Raw genomic sequence first — 20,766 nt, 5'->3', positions numbered from 1 at the left:
CAGCCCAGGAGAAGGAAACCAAATGGGGCAGAGCGCCTGAGTTTAAGAACCAGCAGCTGTCTCAAGGGGGACAGGGGGGGGGCCTCCAGACAAGCACCGGCCAGCCAGTCAACGGGCCAGCCATGGGGAGCTACCAGGCGGCAGAGAGAGAGAGGAGAAACCAGAAGAGCATGTACCCAGCAGGACAGACCCTACCAGCAGCCCTGCAGCTCCCCAACACCAGACGGCCACTTCTACCAGAGATGCAAGACAATCGGGCTGAGTGGGTGCTGACTAATTAGCTTTCACCCCTGAGCGGTTTAACCAGGGGTTGAAAGGGGGTTGCGGTCAACAGATGTGGTCGTTGCGGAGGGCCATGGGGCCAGAGCCATCGCGGGGGCGCTGTCTGCTCAGGTGGCTCGGGTTGAAGGTGTGCCGCAGGAGCACGCTGGTGTTCGCCCTGCTCTGGTTCGGCTCCTGGGTGTTCCTCAATGGCCTGGTGTTTGTGCACCGGACCATCCTCTCCGACTACTGCACGGACGACAAGAGCAAGAAGATCCTGCAGAGAGTGGTGAGTACAGTACATGGAGACGGCGGACTCACACTTCCATTCTGATGTTGACACTGAACTTGAGGTTAGTGTGAATACTGATAAACACAACGCAAAATGTGTGTGTGTGTGTGTGTGTGTGTGTGTGTGTGTGTGTGTGTGTGTGTGTGTGTGTGTGTGTGTGTGTGTGTGTGTGTATGACATAACACAAACCACACACTAAGCCAAGCAATATTACACATGAAGATAATGTAGAGTAGACAAATTCAAAATATTTTCTCAAGGTAAAGTTATTTAATCAATAGACATCTATCTGTCTTGGACAAATACCTTTTGAATTATACCAACCAACATTCACACTGTGATGGGATTAAGCCGAATTGACAGGATACCATGAGAATGTAGAGCGAAAAAACCAATAAAACATCACAACTCAATTGAGAAGCATTTCCTAAGCAGTAGTAGACATAAAAATGCCTTCAGTTGCTCCTCTCTCTCGCTCTCCCTTACTCTTAACCTCTGTACTATAGATATATGCCTTTTAATTAACTTGCTCTAAACCTTACAAAAAAGATTGAAGTTTTGAAACTGCAGTGAAAGTGCAGTAACTGCAGTCGGCTGTGTTATTTTGGACACAGTATTTGCAGCCTACTACAGTTATACTGCATTCTAACGACAGTTATACTACAGTGTATTGCAGTTATACTGCACTCTGACTGTAATCTTTTTTCGTAAGGAAAAATACAGATTTATTGATGGCACTGCCAAACGCTCTACACCAAGTACTCCGACTAATGTTTCAGCCCCAACATCTTTCCGTAGCCCTCGAGGCATTTCACGACAATACATTTAATGGGGAGGACATTTTCTAAAAAATGATTGCTGGTAGTAATAAAACTGTAAGACATGGTGCATTAGACATTTTCCATGTTTTTATTTCTCTACGCTTTTTCCCCTGAGTAAGTCTTGATTTGATAAACAATACAGTGAGACTTAACTGTATTTCAATAAAATTACGATTGGATACTCATCTGGGTTTAACTTCTAGAAGTGGCCCTGAACCTCAAACAAAATAATCACAATTCTTTCTGGGATTACTTCTTGGTTCTAAAGCTTTCACATAAAGCGCACTTTTGAACCAGTAGATTACACACAATATTGAGTGTGTGATTACATTTCATTTCAGTGTGTCACTTGTGGAAGTGAGACACAAATCTCTTCCAGGTAGGCGGCGACCGAGACTGAAGTTGTTATTTCTCACCCAAATCATAAGACGATAGAGTAACTTATCCCATTCTGGCTAACCAAGATCACTTCACTGCCAAAACCACACAAGACAGAAAGGGCTGGATTTCTAAAGCTTTGCCCCATTTTATCCAAAGGTAATTCAACTTGCACTGAAAAAATATAATATAATATATACAGTTGAAGTCGGAAGTTTACATACACTTAGGTTGGAATCATTAAAAAAAAAAATCCACCACTCCACAAATTTCTTGTTAACAAACTATAGTTTTGGCAAGTCGATTAGGACATCTACTTTGTGCATGGCACAAGTAATTTATCCAACAATTGTTTACAGACAGATTAATTTGCTTATAATTCACTGTATCACAATTCCAGTGGGTCAGAAGTTTACATACACTAAATTGACTGTGCCTTTAAACAGCTTGGAAAATTCTGTCATTGCTTTAGATGCTAATTGACATCATTTGAGTCAATTGGAGGTGTACCTGTGGATGTATTTCAAGGCCTACCTTCAAACGCAGTGCCTCTTTGCTTGAAATCATGGGAAAATCAAAAGAAATCAGCCAAGATCTCAGAAAACAATTGTAGACCTCCACAAGTCCACAAGCAATTTTCAAATGCCTGAAGGTACCACGTTCATCTGTACAAACAATAGTACGCAAGTATAAACACCATGGGACCACATAGCTGTCATACCACTCAGGAAGGAGATGCGTTCTGTCTCCTAGAGATGTACATACTTTGGTGCGAAAAGTGCAAATCAATCCCAGAACAACAGCAAAGGACCTTGTGAAGATGCTGGAGGAAACAGGTACAAAAGTATCTATATCCACAGTAAAACGAGTCCTATATCGACATAAGGCCGCTCAGCAAGGAAGAAGCCACTGCTCCAAAACCGCCATAAAAAAGCCAGACTACGGTTTGCAACTGCACATGGGGACAAAGATAGTACTTTTTGGAGAAATGTCCTCTGGTCTGATGAAACAAAAATAGAACGGTTTGGCCATAATGACCATCGTTATGTTTGGAGGAAAAAGGGGGAGGCTTGCAAGCCGATGAACACCATCCCTTTGAAATGGACATTTATTAAATGCCAGCCAAATGACCCGCGCAATAAATAACTTTGACTTTAATTTCTATGGATGACACACAGTCGTGTGTTCACTGAGGAAATGTTACACCCCTCTGTCTCCTCGGGGCAAAGGCCTTGGTCAGATAAACGATGACCTTTGATTCCATGGAATGTTCTGTCCTCTAAATATGAAACAAAAAAAAGACTCAGGGTGGGTATCTAACCTGACACAATGAGCTACTGCTGATTATCCAGCCATTAATTTAATGACACAAAATATGACTAAATACACAAGGCAATAATAGCTAGATTTCATATTATGATTACATGAACTCCATTGTCTCCCATCAACATTTACTCTGACAACTGCTTAAATGTTTAACCTCATAAATAACCCCAAACATGCTTTCAAATTCCCCTTTATTTGCAGCTAGTCCAGTATATCATGTGGACAGACAAGAAATGAGCACAAAATAGACAAACAGTGGTTGCTTTTGCGACTCCCTTTTGGCAAACTGCTCAGTGCAATCGGCCAACAGTCCGTCGGTTCTGGTTTTGACATTGTTGCAGGACCTAATGTTGGCCAAGCTCAAAAAGTAGCCTCTCTTTAGGGTCAAACTGACCATTGTGTGCCGAGGTTGACAGGACAGAACTAAAACCATCCAACCTTTATTCCTGTTTAGACAGATGCTGTCTGATGTCAGTATATATCATTATTTATTTTCATTTGTACAATGATATGGTTCATATGTACCCACATACAGTACTTAGAGGATTTACCTCATTATTCTGGTAAAGTTATAAATGAGTTAATAGTTTATTTAGCTTCTAATCTAAATGTCGTTGCATATAGGAGGTTTGGGGCTAAATTGATATATTATGTGGCTTGAGGCGAACACAGGCTTGAGGCTAAATTGTATATTAAATGCAGTCGTTTTTATCTCAATATCAAATCATTTTTGGGTGAAAGTTAAATACCTTACTGTGATTGTTTTCAATTAAAATTGTCCCAAATAAATAGCTCCTTATAAAATAGCAATTTCTAAAGCAATAATTTTGCTAGGACTGTCTGGGAGTGGTCTGAGTGGGGTCGGGGAAACTGAAAACTAGCTATTATTGGCAGAGAGGTTTGGGACTCTCTTTCTTATTGGTTTATTAAGTAATTTACCGCCTGGTGATGCCACCAAAACAGGCAGAGATGTCAGGTAGTCTTTTCAAACAGCTCTTATGCTGTATTATTCCAACCTCATAGTGTGGAAATATACTGCTCAAAAAAATAAAGGGAACACTTAAACAACACAATGTAACTCCAAGTCAATCACACTTCTGTGAAATCAAACTGTCCACTTAGGAAGCAACACTGATTGACAATTAATTTCACATGCTGTTGTGCAAATGGAATAGACAAAAGGTGGAAATTATAGGCAATTAGCAAGACACCCCCAATAAAGGAGTGGTTCTGCAGGTGGTGACCACAGACCACTTCTCAGTTCCTATGCTTCCTGGCTGATGTTTTGGTCACTTTTGAATGCTGGCGGTGCTTTTACTCTAGTGGTAGCATGAGACGGAGTCTACAACCCACACAAGTGGCTCAGGTAGTGCAGCTCATCCAGGATGGCACATCAATGCGAGCTGTGGCAAGAAGGTTTGCTGTGTCTGTCAGCGTAGTGTCCAGAGCATGGAGGCGCTACCAGGAGACAGGCCAGTACATCAGGAGACGTGGAGGAGGCCGTAGGAGGGCAACAACCCAGCAGCAGGACCGCTACCTCCGCCTTTGTGCAAGGAGGAGCACTGCCAGAGCCCTGCAAAATGACCTCCAGCAGGCCACAAACCCTGCTGCTGGGTTGTTGGCATTCTCTCAACCAGCTCCATAAGGTATTCACCTGGAATACATTTCAATTAACAGGTGTTCCTTGTTAAAAGTTAATTTGTGAAATGTCTTTCCTTCTTAAATATGTTTGAGCCAACCAGTTGTCTTGTGACAATGTAGGGGTGGTATAGAGAAGATAGCCCTATTTGGTAAAAGAACAAGTCCATATTACGGCAAGATATTACGGCAAGATATGTAAAACATATGTATTTGATACACATATATTTGATAAAAACAATGTAGAAAATAGTAAAAGTAAATAAAAACCCTGGAGTGAGTAGGTGTGTCCAAACTTTGACTGGTACTGTATATAACATAGGAATATCACGTTATTGACTGCACTGGGCCATTATTTATCAGTTGATGGTATTTTGAATTACTAGATGAAACCTGTTTGTAACGGCATTCAGAGGAAGAAGGTGAGGACCAAGGTGCAGCGTGATACGTGTTCATATTATTTATTTGAAACTGAACACTAAATACAAAATAACAAAAGGAATAACCAAAACAGTTCTGACAGGTGATACAAACACAAAACAGAAAATAACTACCCACAAACACAGGTGGGAACAGGCTACCTAAGTATGGTTCTCAATCAGAGACAACGATAGACAGCTGGCTCTGATTGGGAACCATACCAGGCCAAACACATAGAAATACAAAACATAGAACAACATAGAACACCAGACATAGAATGCCCACCCAAACTCACGCCCTGACCAACCAAAATAGAGACATAAAAAGAATCTCTAAGGTCAGGGCATGACACTACTACACTGATACCTTGTGAACATATTACCATAATCACACACAGGGAAGGTAGTAGGTGACTTTGAGAGCGAACTTTGATGGAAATGCTCCATATCCTGACGATAGACACAGGGACTAACATTGTCCCAATATTTCTATGATTATCTACGGTTTCTTGATTTGCAACGATGAAGCATATACCCTGCTTGGAACAACTTCTCACAATGGCAAGGGAGCTTGACTCTCAGCTGGCAATAGGGACTTTGTGGTTTCGGCAGCCTTTACTAATTGAACAAATCCCTTAAGCTTTTTATTGCACACCTTAATAGGTTTCTGCTCTGGCGCTTACACTACAGCTTGGCTTTTGAAAATTCTTTATGCACGCATTTAGCCAGCCATAAATTGGCATTGCCTGGAGATAGGAAATGGTGCCAAGGCCGCGACAATGTGAATTCTAATGATGGTTGTGTTTCATAGGATAATTGCAGTGCTGTTACAAAAAGCACACATTATAGATTCTACCATCTGTAAAGAAACTATTGTAAATATGCTATTGTGTTCCTTTTATGTCATGCCATTGTGAATAACATGATTGGTTAATGATACCGTGATAATAGTAGCACTCAACTTGTATGTACTGTGTGGCTTCACAGGTATGTAAACCCACTTGTGGAGATGGAACAGGCCATACAAATCATTAATATAATATCTGTGGTCAAATCAAATCAAATGTATTTATAAAGCCTTTTTTACATCAGCAGACGTCACAAAGTGCTCATACAAAAGCCCAGCCTAAAACCGCAAACAGCAAGCATTGCAGATGTCGAAGCTTTGATTTGATTGTGATCTGATTTAATAATATCTGTAGTAACTTTCGTGATTTGTAAATATATGTGCTAGTATAAACCAGCCTTTTGAGATTAGAAACAATATGACGAAGAATTGAATCCCACAGCTAAACTATCAATCAATGCAACATTATTCAGGCCACTGAATAAATTGGTTTAGTTTGAGTCCAACAAGCAGCAATGATGTTGTGTATAGTGCAAACATCATTTTGGAAAACTATTAGTCCCAGTGAACTGAACTTCTTGTAAAACAGGCAACCCACTCAGTGCCCTCAAAATGTATGCATTTGTTGCTCTTCTCCATTTTAAAATGAATAAACACAATGTACACCCAAATGCACACTCCACACAACAATAGTATCAATTATGGTACTACTATGCATTCGCTCTAAACTGAAAGCGCGAACCACCGCATTTAACCATGGAAAGTTGACTGGGAATATGGCCGGATGCAAACAGTGTAGATATTCCCTCCACAAGGCAATCAAACAGTGAAATGTCAGTATAGAGACAAAGTGGAGTCACAATTCAAAGGCTCAGACACGAGACGTATGTGGCAGGGTCTACAGACAATCACAGACTACAAATAGAAAACCAGACACGTGATGGACACCGACGTCTTGCTTCCAGACAAACTAAACACCTTCTTTGCCCCCTTTGAGGATAATACAGTGCCACCGACGTGGCCCGCTACCAAAGACTGTGGGCTCTCCTTCTCTGTGGCTAACGTGAGTAAGACATGCTAACCCTCGCAAGGCTGCCGGCCCAGACGGCATCCCTAGCTGCGTCCTCAGAGCATGCGCAGACCAGCTGGCTGGTGTGTTTACGGACATATTCAATCTCTCCCTATCCCAGTCTGCTGTCCACACATGCTTCAAGATGGCCACCATTGTTCCTGTACCCAAGAAGGCAAAGGTAACTGAACTAACTGACTATCGCCCAGTAGCACTCACTTCTGTCATCATGAAGTGCTTTGAGAGACTAGTCAAGGATCATATCACCTCCACCTTATCTGTCACCCTAGACCCACTTCAATTTGCGTACAGTCCCAATAGGTCCACAGATGATGCAATTGCCATCACACTGCCCTATCCCACCTGGACAAGAGGAATACCTATGTGAGAATGCTGTTCATTGACTACAACTCAGCATTCAACACCATAGTACCCTCCAAGCTAATGAAGTTTGAGGCCCTGGGTCTCAACCCCACCCTGTGCAATTGGGTCTTGGAGAGGTGGTGAATGTAGGAAACAACACCTCCACTTCACTGATCCTCAACACTGGAGACCCACAAGGGTGTGTGCTCAGCCCCCTCCTGTACTCCCTGTTCCCCCATGACTGAGTGGCCATGCACGCCTCCAACTCAATCATCAAGTTTGCAGATGACACAACAGTAGTAGGCTTGATTACCAACAACGACGAAACAACCTATAGGGAGGAGGTGAGGGCACTCGGAGTGTGGTGTCAGGAAAACAACCTCCCACTCAAGGTCAACAAAAAAAGGAGATGATCGTGGACTTCAGGAAACAGCAGAGGGAGCACCCCCCTATCCACATCGACGGGACAGCAGTGGAGAAGGTGGAAAGTTTTAAGTTCCTCGGCGTACACATCACGGACAAACTGAAATGGTCCACCCATACAGACAGTGTGGTGAAGAAGGCGCAAAAGCGCCTCTTCAACCTCAGGAGGCAGAATACATTTGGCTTGTCACCTAAAACCCTCACAAACTTTTACAGATGCACAATTGAAAGCACCCTGTCAGGCTGCATCACCACCTGGTACCGCAACTGCACCGCCCATAACCGCAGGGCTCTCCAGAGCCTGGTGCGGTCTGTACTACGCATCACCGGGGGCAAACTACCTGCCCTCCAGGACACCTACAGCACTCGATGTCACAGGAAGGCCAAAAACATAATCAAGGACAACAACCACCCGAGCCACTGCCTGTTCACCCCCCTACCATCCACAAGGCGTGGTCAGTACAGGTGCATCAAAGCTGGGACCGAGAGACTGAAAAATAGCGTTTATCTCAAGGCCATCAGACTGTTAAACAGCCATCATTAAGACAGTGAGGCTGCTGCCTACATACAGACTTGAAATCATTGGCCACTTTCATAATGCCACTTTAATAATATTTACATATATTGCATTACTCATCTCATATGTTTATACTGTATTTTATATAATCTATTGCATCTTGCCTATGCCGCTCGGTCATTGCTCATCCACATATTTATTTATATGTATATATTCTTATTCCATTCCTTTACTTAGATTTGTGTGTATTAGGTAGTTGTTGTGGAATTGTTAGATTACTTGAAAGATATTGCTGCACTGTCGGAAATAGAAGCACAAGCATTTCGCTACACTCGCAATAACATCTGCTAACCATGTGTATGTGACCAATAAGATTTGATTTGATTTGATTTACAGTACTGGCTTACATTGGCCGCGAGTGAGCCAAAATAATTCTCACATTGTTCCCGCTTGGCAATTCGAGCCAAATGTAAGCCTATATAATCTAGGCTACAACGTATACATTTATACGATTGTCTATCGACTAGAAAGTATTCTCTGGACATATTTGAGCAGATCTTTGTTTTCAGGCTCATTTTTCCAGTGTTGTGAGGGAGAGGAATCTAAGTAGAGCTAAGGCTACTGTCGCAGGACATTCCCCACATGCCTACTCTGACCAACGCTTGGGCCGGGCTGCGCTCCGCTCGACAGACCACAGGCACACTGGTCCACTCCAGACTTAACCATTACTTCGCCAAGGGGAGAGCTCAATAAGGACCCAAAGTGCAATTATACAAAATAATTTTGTTTTTAAGATTAATTGAATAACAGGAATCTAAAAAAATTCACAACATGCATTGAAACTAATCTAATTTCAAGCGATTTGTTTGTTATTACACACATGCTAAGGGATTTCACATTATTTACGCTATAGCTCCATTTCCCATGACCTAATACGATTACAGAATGATGAATACTGTAAAAACCTACGCCTACTGCCACTTCAGGGTAGACTCTCTTCATAGGTAAATGCCTTCGGTTTTCAGAGTAAAAAGTGTGTGTAAATGGGCAGTAGTTTGTAAACATTGGCTCTTTCCGTTTGATTTAATTCCAGTCATAGAATAGGAATACAATATAAATGATCCTGTAAAGTGGAACGATCTTTGCAGCGGTGTAAACACTTAGTAAACCATGCCGTTGATTTAAATCAGAAACTTATGTGATTCGCTTTTGTTGTGCCTTTTAAGGTCAATGTATTTGCACTTTAGAATATGGAATGTGCCCCAGAGACAAAATGTCGGTTTTTCTCAGCCAACAGATAGGTCCTTGATTCTGATTGATGGCCAATAGATGTTTGCTTTGTTCATTGTCTTTTTGGGGGATTTCGAGAAAGAAAATATAAAAGAAGGAAAAGTACAGAAAACAAACAAAACCTCAGATTTTTTCACTGCTTCATCCAAACCCCACAATCATGATGATGTGTCTTGGCTGGTTAACCAATTGCCTGGTTAACCAAAGGTTCATTAAGGATGTGGACTATTTCAAAGTCTGGAGGGTATTGTTTCCCTTGAACCACTTATTCCTAGCCAGAAAATTATCCAATGTTAATTCAAACAAAATAAACACTGAGAGTGTTAAATCAACACTGAAAGGGTTGAGTCTGTGGGCCCATATGCCCACCTGAACTATGTTAATTTAATACACTGCTTCGTGTAAAGCCTTATTAAAATATTTGCCTTTGAAGCAAATTGTAGACTTAACACCATGGCTGTATTTGTTAGTGACAGAGACATGGTTGTTGCATTCACCAAGTGAGATCTTAAGTGAATATGTTATAATTCAAAAATAAATGTTTAAAACAATACCAAACACATTTCATGAGACCTTATTTTTAGGGCCTAGTTTTACCCTAATACAGGTACACATCACTTTGAACCAAAACCAAAACTATAATCATCATATTTCCCTACTTGCTTTGTTGCAGGTTGATTTTTAGAATAGTTTGTTTCAATATCTATGTTTGTGGTTTTTGTTCAAAGTGATAAGTTTAAAGCCCCTATATTAGGGTAAAACTAGGCCCTCAAAATAAGACCTTATGAAATAAGTATGCTAGTGTGTTAATTGTTTAAAAAATGTAGAACATATTCGCTTAGGTTCTCACTTGGTGAAGTCCATCGGATTGAAAATGTGTGAATGCAACAACCACGTCTCTGTCACTAACAAATACAGCCATGGGTGGTAACTCGACAATTTACTAGAAAAGCATGGCAAATATTTTATTAAGGCTTTAAACTAAGCAATGTGTCAATTTAACATTGTTTCCGGTGTGCATATGGGTCCACAGACTTCACACGTTCAGTGTTGATACGACACTCTCAGTGTTCACTGGAGAATTTGCTGTTTGTCATTAGTTAGAGTTTGAAACGCAACACAAACATGCTGTGGGCTATTTCTTAACTTTAGCTTTTGTATTGTAATTTGGCTCGTCTGTACATATCCACAACTGATAGTATGACATAGAGACTATAGCTGAAGCCATGTTCATTTGGAATTCACTTTCGTTATTAATCACAATTCGACGCGTTACAGACAGACAGGGGTCTTTATATACATTGGTTTCTCCAACAATCAATTACATGTACATTGTAAACTCCAACGCATATACAAATGCAAGTAAAACACCATGACAGACTTGCACAGAGTCCAACCACAATGGTGGGAAAGTTTACATGCAAACAGAAGCTACAGTATAAACAGCTGCAGTTCGAAATGATGCAAGTACCATGAAATACAGGGATTTAAAATGTACGTGTGGAACGTGGCAGCCGCAATGAAAAGGGTCAAAAAAAAAGATTTGTCCTGGGCCAGATGCCTAGGCTGGAACATTATGGCCACAGCACAGGTTAGCCTACATAGTGCCGAGAGATCTTAGGGGCACATTAGGGACCTCAAAATAATTGCAGGGGTCTCTGAGTTCAACCCTCTGGAGATAAGGGGAGGACACTTAGGTATTTTAGCTGGCTGCAGTGTTCAACTATATGATACAGCTTGAGACAGGCCACTTTCATTTGTGATGTCACTCAGCTTAACAGAGAGCAAAGTTGGAGCGCAGTAAAGTCTGCCAATACATCCATAGTATGAAACTCAAGGAATTTATATTGTGCATTAAATATCAGGACAATACTGTTGACTCTTAATTTATTTTGTGAAATATAAATATAATTATGCTATATGGACAACACTTAATTGTAATGAAAATAAATTGTCCTCAGTGGCATTGTTTTAAATTATTACCAGTGTAATTACTTTAGAATTACATGTGTTATTTCACCAATTAATAAAAATGCATTGTGTCACTACGTTGTGTATAAAGTATGACCTAGGCTTGTAGGCTTGCAATTTCAATGTAACATGTAAGAGGCCACAGAGGAAAGGGTGGTGAAGGACTAATAAACCATTGTGAGGGTTGGTGATAAGGGAAACACGGCTATGGCTAAAGTGCTAATGCCATGCCACCCAGTAAAGGCCATTAGGCATCTGATCTCGTTGAAATCGTGACCAACTCAAGATGACAGCTGTTTACTTTGGAATGTGGGCAGAGAGGGATTTTCTCTCTAATCCCCCAGGAACACTAATAATTTCCAACCTCTGGACCGACATCTATGCACCGAGACTTATAACAATCCCATTTGCTCGCTAATCCGAGACATTGAGAGCAGGTTAGCGGCCGAGTCTGAAGTGTGATGTGATATAATTCACCATCAACTGAAAAATGTGCATCAAATGTACTGATGCGTACAGAATTGCCCATTTTAGGTTCAGTAGCACAAATACACAGTGCCATTCCCTTATTAGGATGAGACATGGACTACAAATGACATTTTGTTGAAAAATGGCCACTGTTTTCTGCTAAATTGTTTTTCCCTCAAATGCATGACAACCGTATTATGTACACCGAAAATAATTTGATTTTGTCTGTGTGTGTGTTTATGTCTGTCTATCTGTCCCAGTGTGAGGAGTATCGCGAGGGCGCCCTAACCGGTGACCTGTGCGAGGACCTGTGCGTGAGCGGCCAGGTGGAGTACAAGCGCTGCCTCTACTACGAGAACGGTAAGAAGGTGATCGAGGCCCGGTGGCGTGGCACACCCGTGGTGCTCAAGTCCAAACTGGAAAACTTCTCCTCATATGAAAGCCTGGGCCTCCTGGAGTACCAGGACCCAGCCGAGGAGCTCTCTCCTCTGGACGTGATCTTCTACGCCACCCTGGAGATCAGGAACTCCCTGGGGCTGGATATAAGCGGCAACGCCTCGCTGCCGCCGCTGTGGGGCCAGAGGCTTAGGGAGCATGGGCGGACCTACTCGCGGGCCGAGCTAGCATCGCTGTGGTCCCTGCTCCAGCAGGAGGAGTACACTTTCCTGAGGGTGCTGCATGACCTCAGCCGCCACTTAGCCAAGGTGTTGGGCTCCTGCGGACACTTCTACGCCGTGGAGTACCTGTCGGCAGGCCACGCCTGGGACCAGAACATCTTCTCGCTGGAGGAGGTATCGGCGGGCCCATGGACGGCGAGGGACATGGTGAACCGCATCGCCCTCAGCTTCCTGGACATGGCGTGGCGCTTCGACAACGACTTCTCGCACCGCCTCCACCTGTGTGACATCAAGCCGGAGAACTTTGCTATCCGGAAGGACCTTACGGTGAGCCGACCACGTTTGCACACACACTTGAGCCTGCAAAGGAACACACACTCACACACACAGTACACCCATAGACACACATTCAACTAACACGCACACACCTCAAAGCAAAGAGTTGCTGAGTCCCTCACACAAAACAACAGGGGAGCCTTGCGTGAAAGGAAAGCTGTCATTAAAACAGTCCCAAAACGGCTGCTGGGTAACCGTCATAGATCTGAGATATGTTTCTCTTCAGTGGGGGAGTTTAGATTCTTCCTGTGTAAACAAGACAAGGTTAGGAAATCTTGCTCCCTTTTTTCACACTAAGACACACAGACCGACCCGATTTTGCCCCCATTCGCATGAGTTAATTTATCCACACAATACAGCGGCACATTCATCCGCAGAGTGCAAACAGTTTGATGAGAGCAATGCGGTGTATAAAGAATGACGAGGCTCCAGGCTGTTTAATTGTTTTCCACAAGAACAAAAAATGGCCGCTTGTGCCATTTATCAACATTGTACTACATTGGTTTTAACCTTAGTTTTGTCTGTTTGAAACCTGTGCATATTTGCCTGATTATGACCTATCAAGGACTGAGAGCAAGAGGCAAAGAACAGCTTGCATTGGATTTGTGTTGTATTTCTGCTGATGGGTGATTCATAGTACGAACAGACATCGAACATTGATATAACTATTTTCTGAATAGGTCACGTAAGTGGAATGAAAAGCTAACATCATTCACACAAAAGGATAGTGTGAGAACAGAGGGCATTACAGTCCTCGGCACCATTTTCATTTGATTTCCATAAAAGGGCCACAAACAGCTGTTTGAGCAATCAATGAAAAACATATGTATTATTTTCAGGGTCTGTAGACTTGGCCTATGTAACTATGACGCATATTTAGCTTGAAAGGAAATCCTTATTCCTATTTTAGGATGGAGAAAATTACATCATTGTTATACACCATATTATCATTTTTGCAGCGGCATTCGTGACTGGAAAACATTACTTTGATGAGGCCCTTAATGAGATAACCATTGTTATATGGACATAATTTAGTGTGTAATGTGCATGCGGGTCAGAATGCCAATGCAAATTACCCTTTGAAGATAAAAAGTAACATGCAAGCTTTTATTTTGCTTGTGAATGTTCCGAAGAAAAACCGGTTTGCAAACCTTTTTTTCGTAATTTCTTCCCTGTATAATTGCTGGTAAGTTTACACTTTTTTGAAAGCATCGATGTTCAAAAGATTACACTGTTTGAAATTAAACCTAATATTATCGTACCTATCATGGTTTACACAAACCGTGAGCTCATGTGATAATGTGAACAAAGACCAGGAGAAAGGAGACGAAGCCAAAGGAAACTTGTTATTGTTTATGTTTCAGCTGCTCTGTAAATGAAAACAAAGTAGACTTTCAATCCCTCCTTCCTCTGTTTTTCTAAGTATATAGCTCCAGGGGATACAGCTGATCTCTGCTTCCGTTTTCTCATGTGATAACAAACAGAGGAAGTGAAATGTCTATGTTGTATACGGGGGGAGGTATATTGAGGGGGTATATTGTGGATATTAAACGTATGTCGGGGTAAACAGTATATTAGGGGCTATATTGTATATATTAAAAGTATATTGGGTTGGCTTTCTTCGTTGAGAATAGCACTTATTATCATGTCTGTCTGATCTGCAGCTCCTTCAAACGCTACGTATGCTTATTGTCTCTTATTATCACTCATCACTAAGACCTTCCAAGGTTCGACAGTGACAGGTTTTATTTATTTGGTGGCGTGTTCTGCCATAAATCAGCTGTAGCTGACATGAAGTGCTGCAGTGGAGTCATTCTTCACGAGCCATCTATTGCAAAGAGGACAAATACATCAAGCCATGCAGATACAACAGCAACTCCCTTAAAGCTGGTCAGCTGGTCCTGGTCAGTCCCTGGATGGGAGACCAGATGCTGCTGGAAGTGGTGTTGGAGGGCCAGTAGGAGGCACTCTTTCCTCTGGTCTAAAAAAAAATATCCCAATGCCCCAGGGCAGTGATTGGGGACACTGCCCTGTGTAGGGTGCCGTCTTTCGGATGGGACGTTAAACGGGTGTCCTGACTCTCTGAGGTCATTAAAGATCCCATGGCACTTATCGTAAGAGTAGGGGTGTTAACCCCGGTGTCCTGGCTAAATTCCCAATCTGGCCCTCAAACCATCATGGTCACCTAATAATCCCCAGTTTACAATTGGCTCATTCATCCCCCTCCTCTCCCCTGTAACTATTCCCCAGGTCGTTGCTGCAAATGAGAACGTGTTCTCAGTCAACTTACCTGGTAAAATAACGGTAAAATAAATAAATAAAATAAAAACAGCAACGTGAGAGAAAATAAATACTTTTTTTCTCTATGATCACGTCAATGACAAATTCCAAATATATCCAACAGGAATACTTACAATTTGAATATTCTTGATTTATTACCCTCCCTTTAAAAAAAAAAAAATTTCAGACAGTGGAATAGGGAGATGGATGAAAGGGCAAAAGCAAGACTGAAAGTAGTGGATGTAAGAAAGGATAGGCCTAATACATTTGACTGTTGAATCCTTGCCTCTGTGGTCAGTGTGAGCTCCGGAGTTGGCAGCAATGCAACTTGACTAGATTCCGTCACTTACTCACCTCTCTCTGGGCTGTTCTGCAGGTGGTGGCTATAGATGTGGACATGGCTTTCTTCGAGCCCAAAATGCGAGACATCCTCGAGCAGAACTGCACTAACGACGACGACTGCGACTTCTTCGACTGCATATCCAAATGCAACATGAAGACGAACAAGTGCAGCTCAAAGCGGAGGAATAGCAACCTGCAGGTATGTATGGTTGCATCGAAATATGAACGGTATTCCATACTATGATGAACAAAAAAATACTGTTGGTTCCATGTTTAATGAGCTGAAATGAAAGATCCCAGAAATGTTCAATACGTACAAATACAGTTGAAGTCGGAAATTTACATACACCTTAGCCAAATGCATTTAAACTCAGTTTTTCACAATTCCTGATATTTATTCCAGTAAAAATGCCCTGTTTTAGGTCAGTTAGGATCACCACATTATTTTAAGAATGTGAAATGTCAGAATAATAGTAGAAAAAATGATTTATTTCAGCTTTTATTTCTTTCATCACATTCCCAGTGGGTCAAAAGTCTACATACACTCGATTAGTATTTGGTAGAATTGCCTTTACATTGTTTAACTTGGGTAAAAATGTAAGGTAGCCTTCCACAAGCTTCCCACAATAAGTTGGGTGAATTATGGCCCATTCCTCCTTACGGAGCTGGTGTAACTGAGTCAGGTTTGTAGGCCTCCTTGCTCGCACACACTTTTTCAGTTCTGCCCACACATTTTCTATAGGATTGAGGTCAGGGCTTTGTGATGGCCACTCCAATACCTTGACTTTGTTGTCCTTAAGCCGTTTTGCCACAACTTTGGAAGTATGCTTGGGGTCATTTTCCATTTGGAAGACCCATTTGTGACCAAGCTTTGACTTCCTGACTGATGTCTTGAGATGTTGCTTCAATATATCCACATAATTTTCCAACCTCATGATGCCATCTATTTTGTGAAGTGCACTAGTCCCTCCCAAGTGCTTCACTGTTCTTCGGCTTGCAAGCCTCACCCTTTTTCCTCCAAACATAACAATGGTCATTATGGCCAAACAGTTCTATTTTTGTTTCATCAGACCAGAGGACATTTCTCCAAAAAGTACGATCTTTGTCCCCATGTGCAGTTGCAAACTGTAGTCTGGCTTTTTTATGGCGGTTTTGGAGCAGTGGCTTCTTCCTTGCTGAGCGGCCTTTCAGGTTATGTCGATATAGGACTTGTTTTACTGTGGATATAGATACTTTTGTACCTGTTTCCTCCAACATCTTCAAAAGGTCCTTTTCTGTTGTTCTGGAATTGATTTGCACTTTTCGCACCAAAGTACTTTCATCTCTAGGAGACAGAACGCGTCTACTTCCTGAGTGGTATGACTGCTAAGTGGTCCCATGGTGTTTATGCTTGCGTACTATTGTTTGTACAGGTGAACGTGGTACCTTCAGGCATTTGGAAATTGCTCCCAATGATGAACCAGACTTGTGGAGGTCTACAATTGCTTTTCTGAGGTCTTGGCTGATTTCTTTTGATTTTCCTATGATGTCAAGCAAAGAGGCACTGAGTTTGAAGTTAGGCCTTGAAATACATCCACAGGAACACCTCCAATTGACTCAAATTGTGTCAATTAGCCTATCAGAAGCTCCTAAAGCCATGACATCATTTTCTGGAATTTTCCAAGCTGTTTAAAGGCACAGTAAACTTAGTGTATATAAACCTCTGACCCACTGGAATTGTGATACAGTGAATTATAAGTGAAATAATCTGTCTGTAAACAATTGTTGGAAAAATGACTTGTCCTAACCGACTTGCCAAAACTAAACAAGAATTTTGTGGAGTGGTTGAAAAACGAGTTTTAATGACTCCAACCTAAGTGTATGTAAACTTCTCACTTTATCTGTAGCTTATTTCTCTCAAATTGTGTGCAGAAATTTGTTTACATCCCTGTTAGCGCGCATTTCTGCTTTGCCAAGATAATCCATTCATCTGAAAGGTGTGGAATATCAAGAAGCTGATTCAACAGCATGATAATTAGACAGGTGCACCTTGTGCTGGGGAAAATAAAAGGCCATTCTAAAATGTGCAGTTTGTCACACAACACTCTGCCAGAAATGTCTCAAGTTTTCAGTGAGTGTGCAATTGGCATGCTGACTGCAGGAATGTCCACCAGAACTGACCAGAACTGTTGCTATAAATTGTAATATTAATTTCTCTACCATAAGCCGACTCCAATGTTGTTTTAAAGAATTTGGCAGTACGTCCTACCGGCCTCACAACCACAGACTACATGTAACCATGTCAGCCCAGCACCTCCACATCCATCTTCTTCACCTGCGGGATCGTCTGAGACCAACCACCCGGACAGCTGATGAAAAAACTGTGGGTTTGCACAACCAACAGTTTTTGCACAAACGGTCAGAAACCACCTCAGGGAAGCTCATCTGCATGCTCATTATCCTCACCAGGGTCTTGACCTGATTGCAGTTCGGCGTCGTAACCAACTTCAGTGGGAAAATGCTCATCTTTGATGGCCGCTGGCACGCTGGAGAAATGTGCTCTTCACAGATGAATCACGGTTTCAACTGTACCGGGCAGATGGCAGACAGTGTATATGACATTGCGTGGGTGAGTGGTTTCTTGATGTCAACGTTGTGAACAGAGTGCCCCATGGTGGCGGTGGGGTTATGGTATGGGCGACGGACAACGAACACAATTGCAATTTATCGATGGCAATTTGAATGCACAGAGATACCGTGACGAGATCCTGAGGTCCATTGTCGTACCATTCCTTCGCCGCCATCACATCATGTTTCAGCATGATAATGAATGGCCCCATGTCGCAAGGATCTGTACACAATTCCTGGAAGCTAAAAATGTCCCAGTTCTTCAATTGCCTGTATACTCACAAGCCATGTCACTCATTAACGCATGTTTGGGATGCTCTGGATCAACATGTACGACAGATTTTTCCTGTTCCTGCCATTATCAAGCAACTTCTCACAGCCATTGAAGAGAAGTGGGACAACATTCTACAGGCCAATTTCAACAGCCTGATCAACTCTATGCGAAAGAGATGTGTTGCTCTGCATGCGGCAAACGGTGGTCACACCAGATACTGACTGGTTCTCCGATCCACGTCCCTACTTTTTTTTTTTAAAGGTATCTGTGATCAACATATGCATATCTATATTCCCAGTCATGTAAAATCCATAGATTAAGCCCTAATGAATTTACTTCAATTGACTGATTTCCTTATATGAACTGTACCTCAGTAAAATCTTTGAAATTGTTGCAAGTTGCATTTATATGTTGTTCAATTGTATTTTCAACTCACTCTACACATCACAATTAAACAAGTTGTTAAATTGTAACTTGGCTGATCCTCTCAATATCTATACTAAGGCCCTCAACTTTTAATTACTTTAATTATGAGTGTGTAGTTGGGTGCTACGAGGAATGTTAATTGCTTATGATAACACTAGGGTTTTTCAGAGCATGATCATAATACAAGAAGCAAATCCAGGTTAGATAAGTCTTCAGGAGTTCCTCAATAGTATCATTAGTGTCAAGGGGCATAGATCCAAATAAATCACGAATTGCAAGGGATTGTAAAGGATGTAATCTAATGCAAATTATTAATGCCTTGCACACGGAAATACATTTTTAAATATCATTTCCCAGACATTCGCGGAGATCACACGCATATCACCCTTGAGGCCGGGATCCAATCCGATAGCATTTTTACGGCAATGCACGTTATAAAGGCAATATTTCTGTGTTCGTGGAGACCAAATTCATGGTGAACACTGCACATGTCAGGCTCAATCGGAAATGACCTTTAAATGGCATATTGTCCACATCTGCAATCAGATTGAATCCCAACCCAAAAGGAAATGCAGTACGCAGTTTGCGGATCTGAGTTTGTTTGAATACCGGTTTTGAGTCAATACCTAGTCTTTGACATACTACGCATCCAATTGATAAATTGACATACTGTTGTCACTCACACTGCCGGATGCACTGGAGAAGTGGATAGCTCCCAGACAATGCCGTATACGTGATTACACCAGGTCCACCTCTAGGCCACAGGTGGCTGCTGCGATACCTTTCTTCCACTTCTGATCACTTATCGTAACCCTCGCTGACCCCTACCTCTCCATTGTACTGCCTGCCATCCAGGAGACAATAGAGGCTTTGTCTTTTAACGACTGCAGGGGTCAAGGAGGGGATTTGTGTCTGGGTGGCTTATGTCCCCTTCAAATTGGCGTGTAATAAGAATATGACTGATAATGACCCCAGTGATAATTAAATAAGAACAGAGGAACAGTAGGTCACTCTCACAATGACTACTGATTGCCCCCTCCACTTCTCTCTACTTTCTGTTACCCCCTTTCCTCTTGGGTCTCTCACTGTCACCCCCTCTTCTCTCCTCCTTTCTTCACTCCTCTCTGGTCTGTCACCCCCTCTTCTGCTCTGGACAGGTGATCTGTGAGAAGATCTTTAGGCCCTGGTTCTCTCCCACGCTGCTGGGTGCCAAGGCGGGCCTCCCCCTCCAGGTGGACCTCCAGCGGGCAGTGCAGGAGTGCGTCGAGACTGCGGGGGGCGAGGACGAGGAGCAAGACCGGGCTGTCCAGAAGCGGCTGCTGGACCTCCTCACGAGCCTCCTCCACCAGGGGACATCCTCTGAGCATTGGGGTGAAGGGGGCGACGATAGAGAGGGCATTCACCCTCACACAGCTCTTAACTTCTGAAGCATTGCACTGTTCACCCTCACAAAAACTATACAGTGGAGAAACAAACTGTATTGGCTTCATGAGACACTTATTTAATTTTTTTTGATGTTTTGCATTTTGTGAGGTGGTTCCTGAGTACTGGATGATACTGGTTGTTGAAGTGACAAAATATGCACTGATGGAGGTAGCACTGACTATGTGCCTTTAGTACCTACAGTAAGCAGACTATGGCAGTTTCAGAGGTAGTACTGTAGCATCTGCCAATAAGTGGCGATCTATCAAGCAAGTGGTCATTCTATTTGAGTCATCTTTACCTCAAATAAATGCAGAAACTTTCTTTTGACTCTTTTGTACAGTCGGCGTATGATCTCATGATCACTTCAGAGCTTTTT

General features: G+C 42.3%; 1 protein-coding gene across 1 annotated transcript; it reads left to right on the top strand.

The window, feature by feature from the left end:
* The first annotated feature begins 355 nt into the window (after positions 1 to 355).
* LOC120027651 (divergent protein kinase domain 1C-like) lies at positions 356 to 20,392 on the top strand. The gene is made up of 4 exons (XM_038972646.1): positions 356 to 550; positions 12,344 to 13,027; positions 15,693 to 15,857; positions 20,123 to 20,392. Exons 1-4 carry the CDS (start codon positions 356 to 358, stop codon positions 20,390 to 20,392), a joined length of 1,314 nt encoding a protein of 437 aa, XP_038828574.1.
* The last annotated feature ends 374 nt before the right edge of the window (positions 20,393 to 20,766 follow it).

This window comes from Salvelinus namaycush, chromosome 33 (assembly GCF_016432855.1).
Source record: "Salvelinus namaycush isolate Seneca chromosome 33, SaNama_1.0, whole genome shotgun sequence".
Taxonomy (NCBI): Eukaryota; Metazoa; Chordata; class Actinopteri; order Salmoniformes; family Salmonidae; genus Salvelinus; species Salvelinus namaycush.
This window is presented reverse-complemented; position numbering and strand designations above follow the sequence as displayed.

Excerpts from the sequence above, each read along its gene's own strand:
- LOC120027651 (XM_038972646.1), top strand. The coding sequence starts at position 356 with ATGGGGCCAGAGCCATCGCGGGGGCGCTGTCTGCTCAGGTGGCTCGGG. Across the intron at positions 551-12,343 it reads AGAAGATCCTGCAGAGAGTG|TGTGAGGAGTATCGCGAGGG; the intron begins GTGAGTACAGTA and ends TATCTGTCCCAG. Across the intron at positions 13,028-15,692 it reads CTATCCGGAAGGACCTTACG|GTGGTGGCTATAGATGTGGA; the intron begins GTGAGCCGACCA and ends GCTGTTCTGCAG.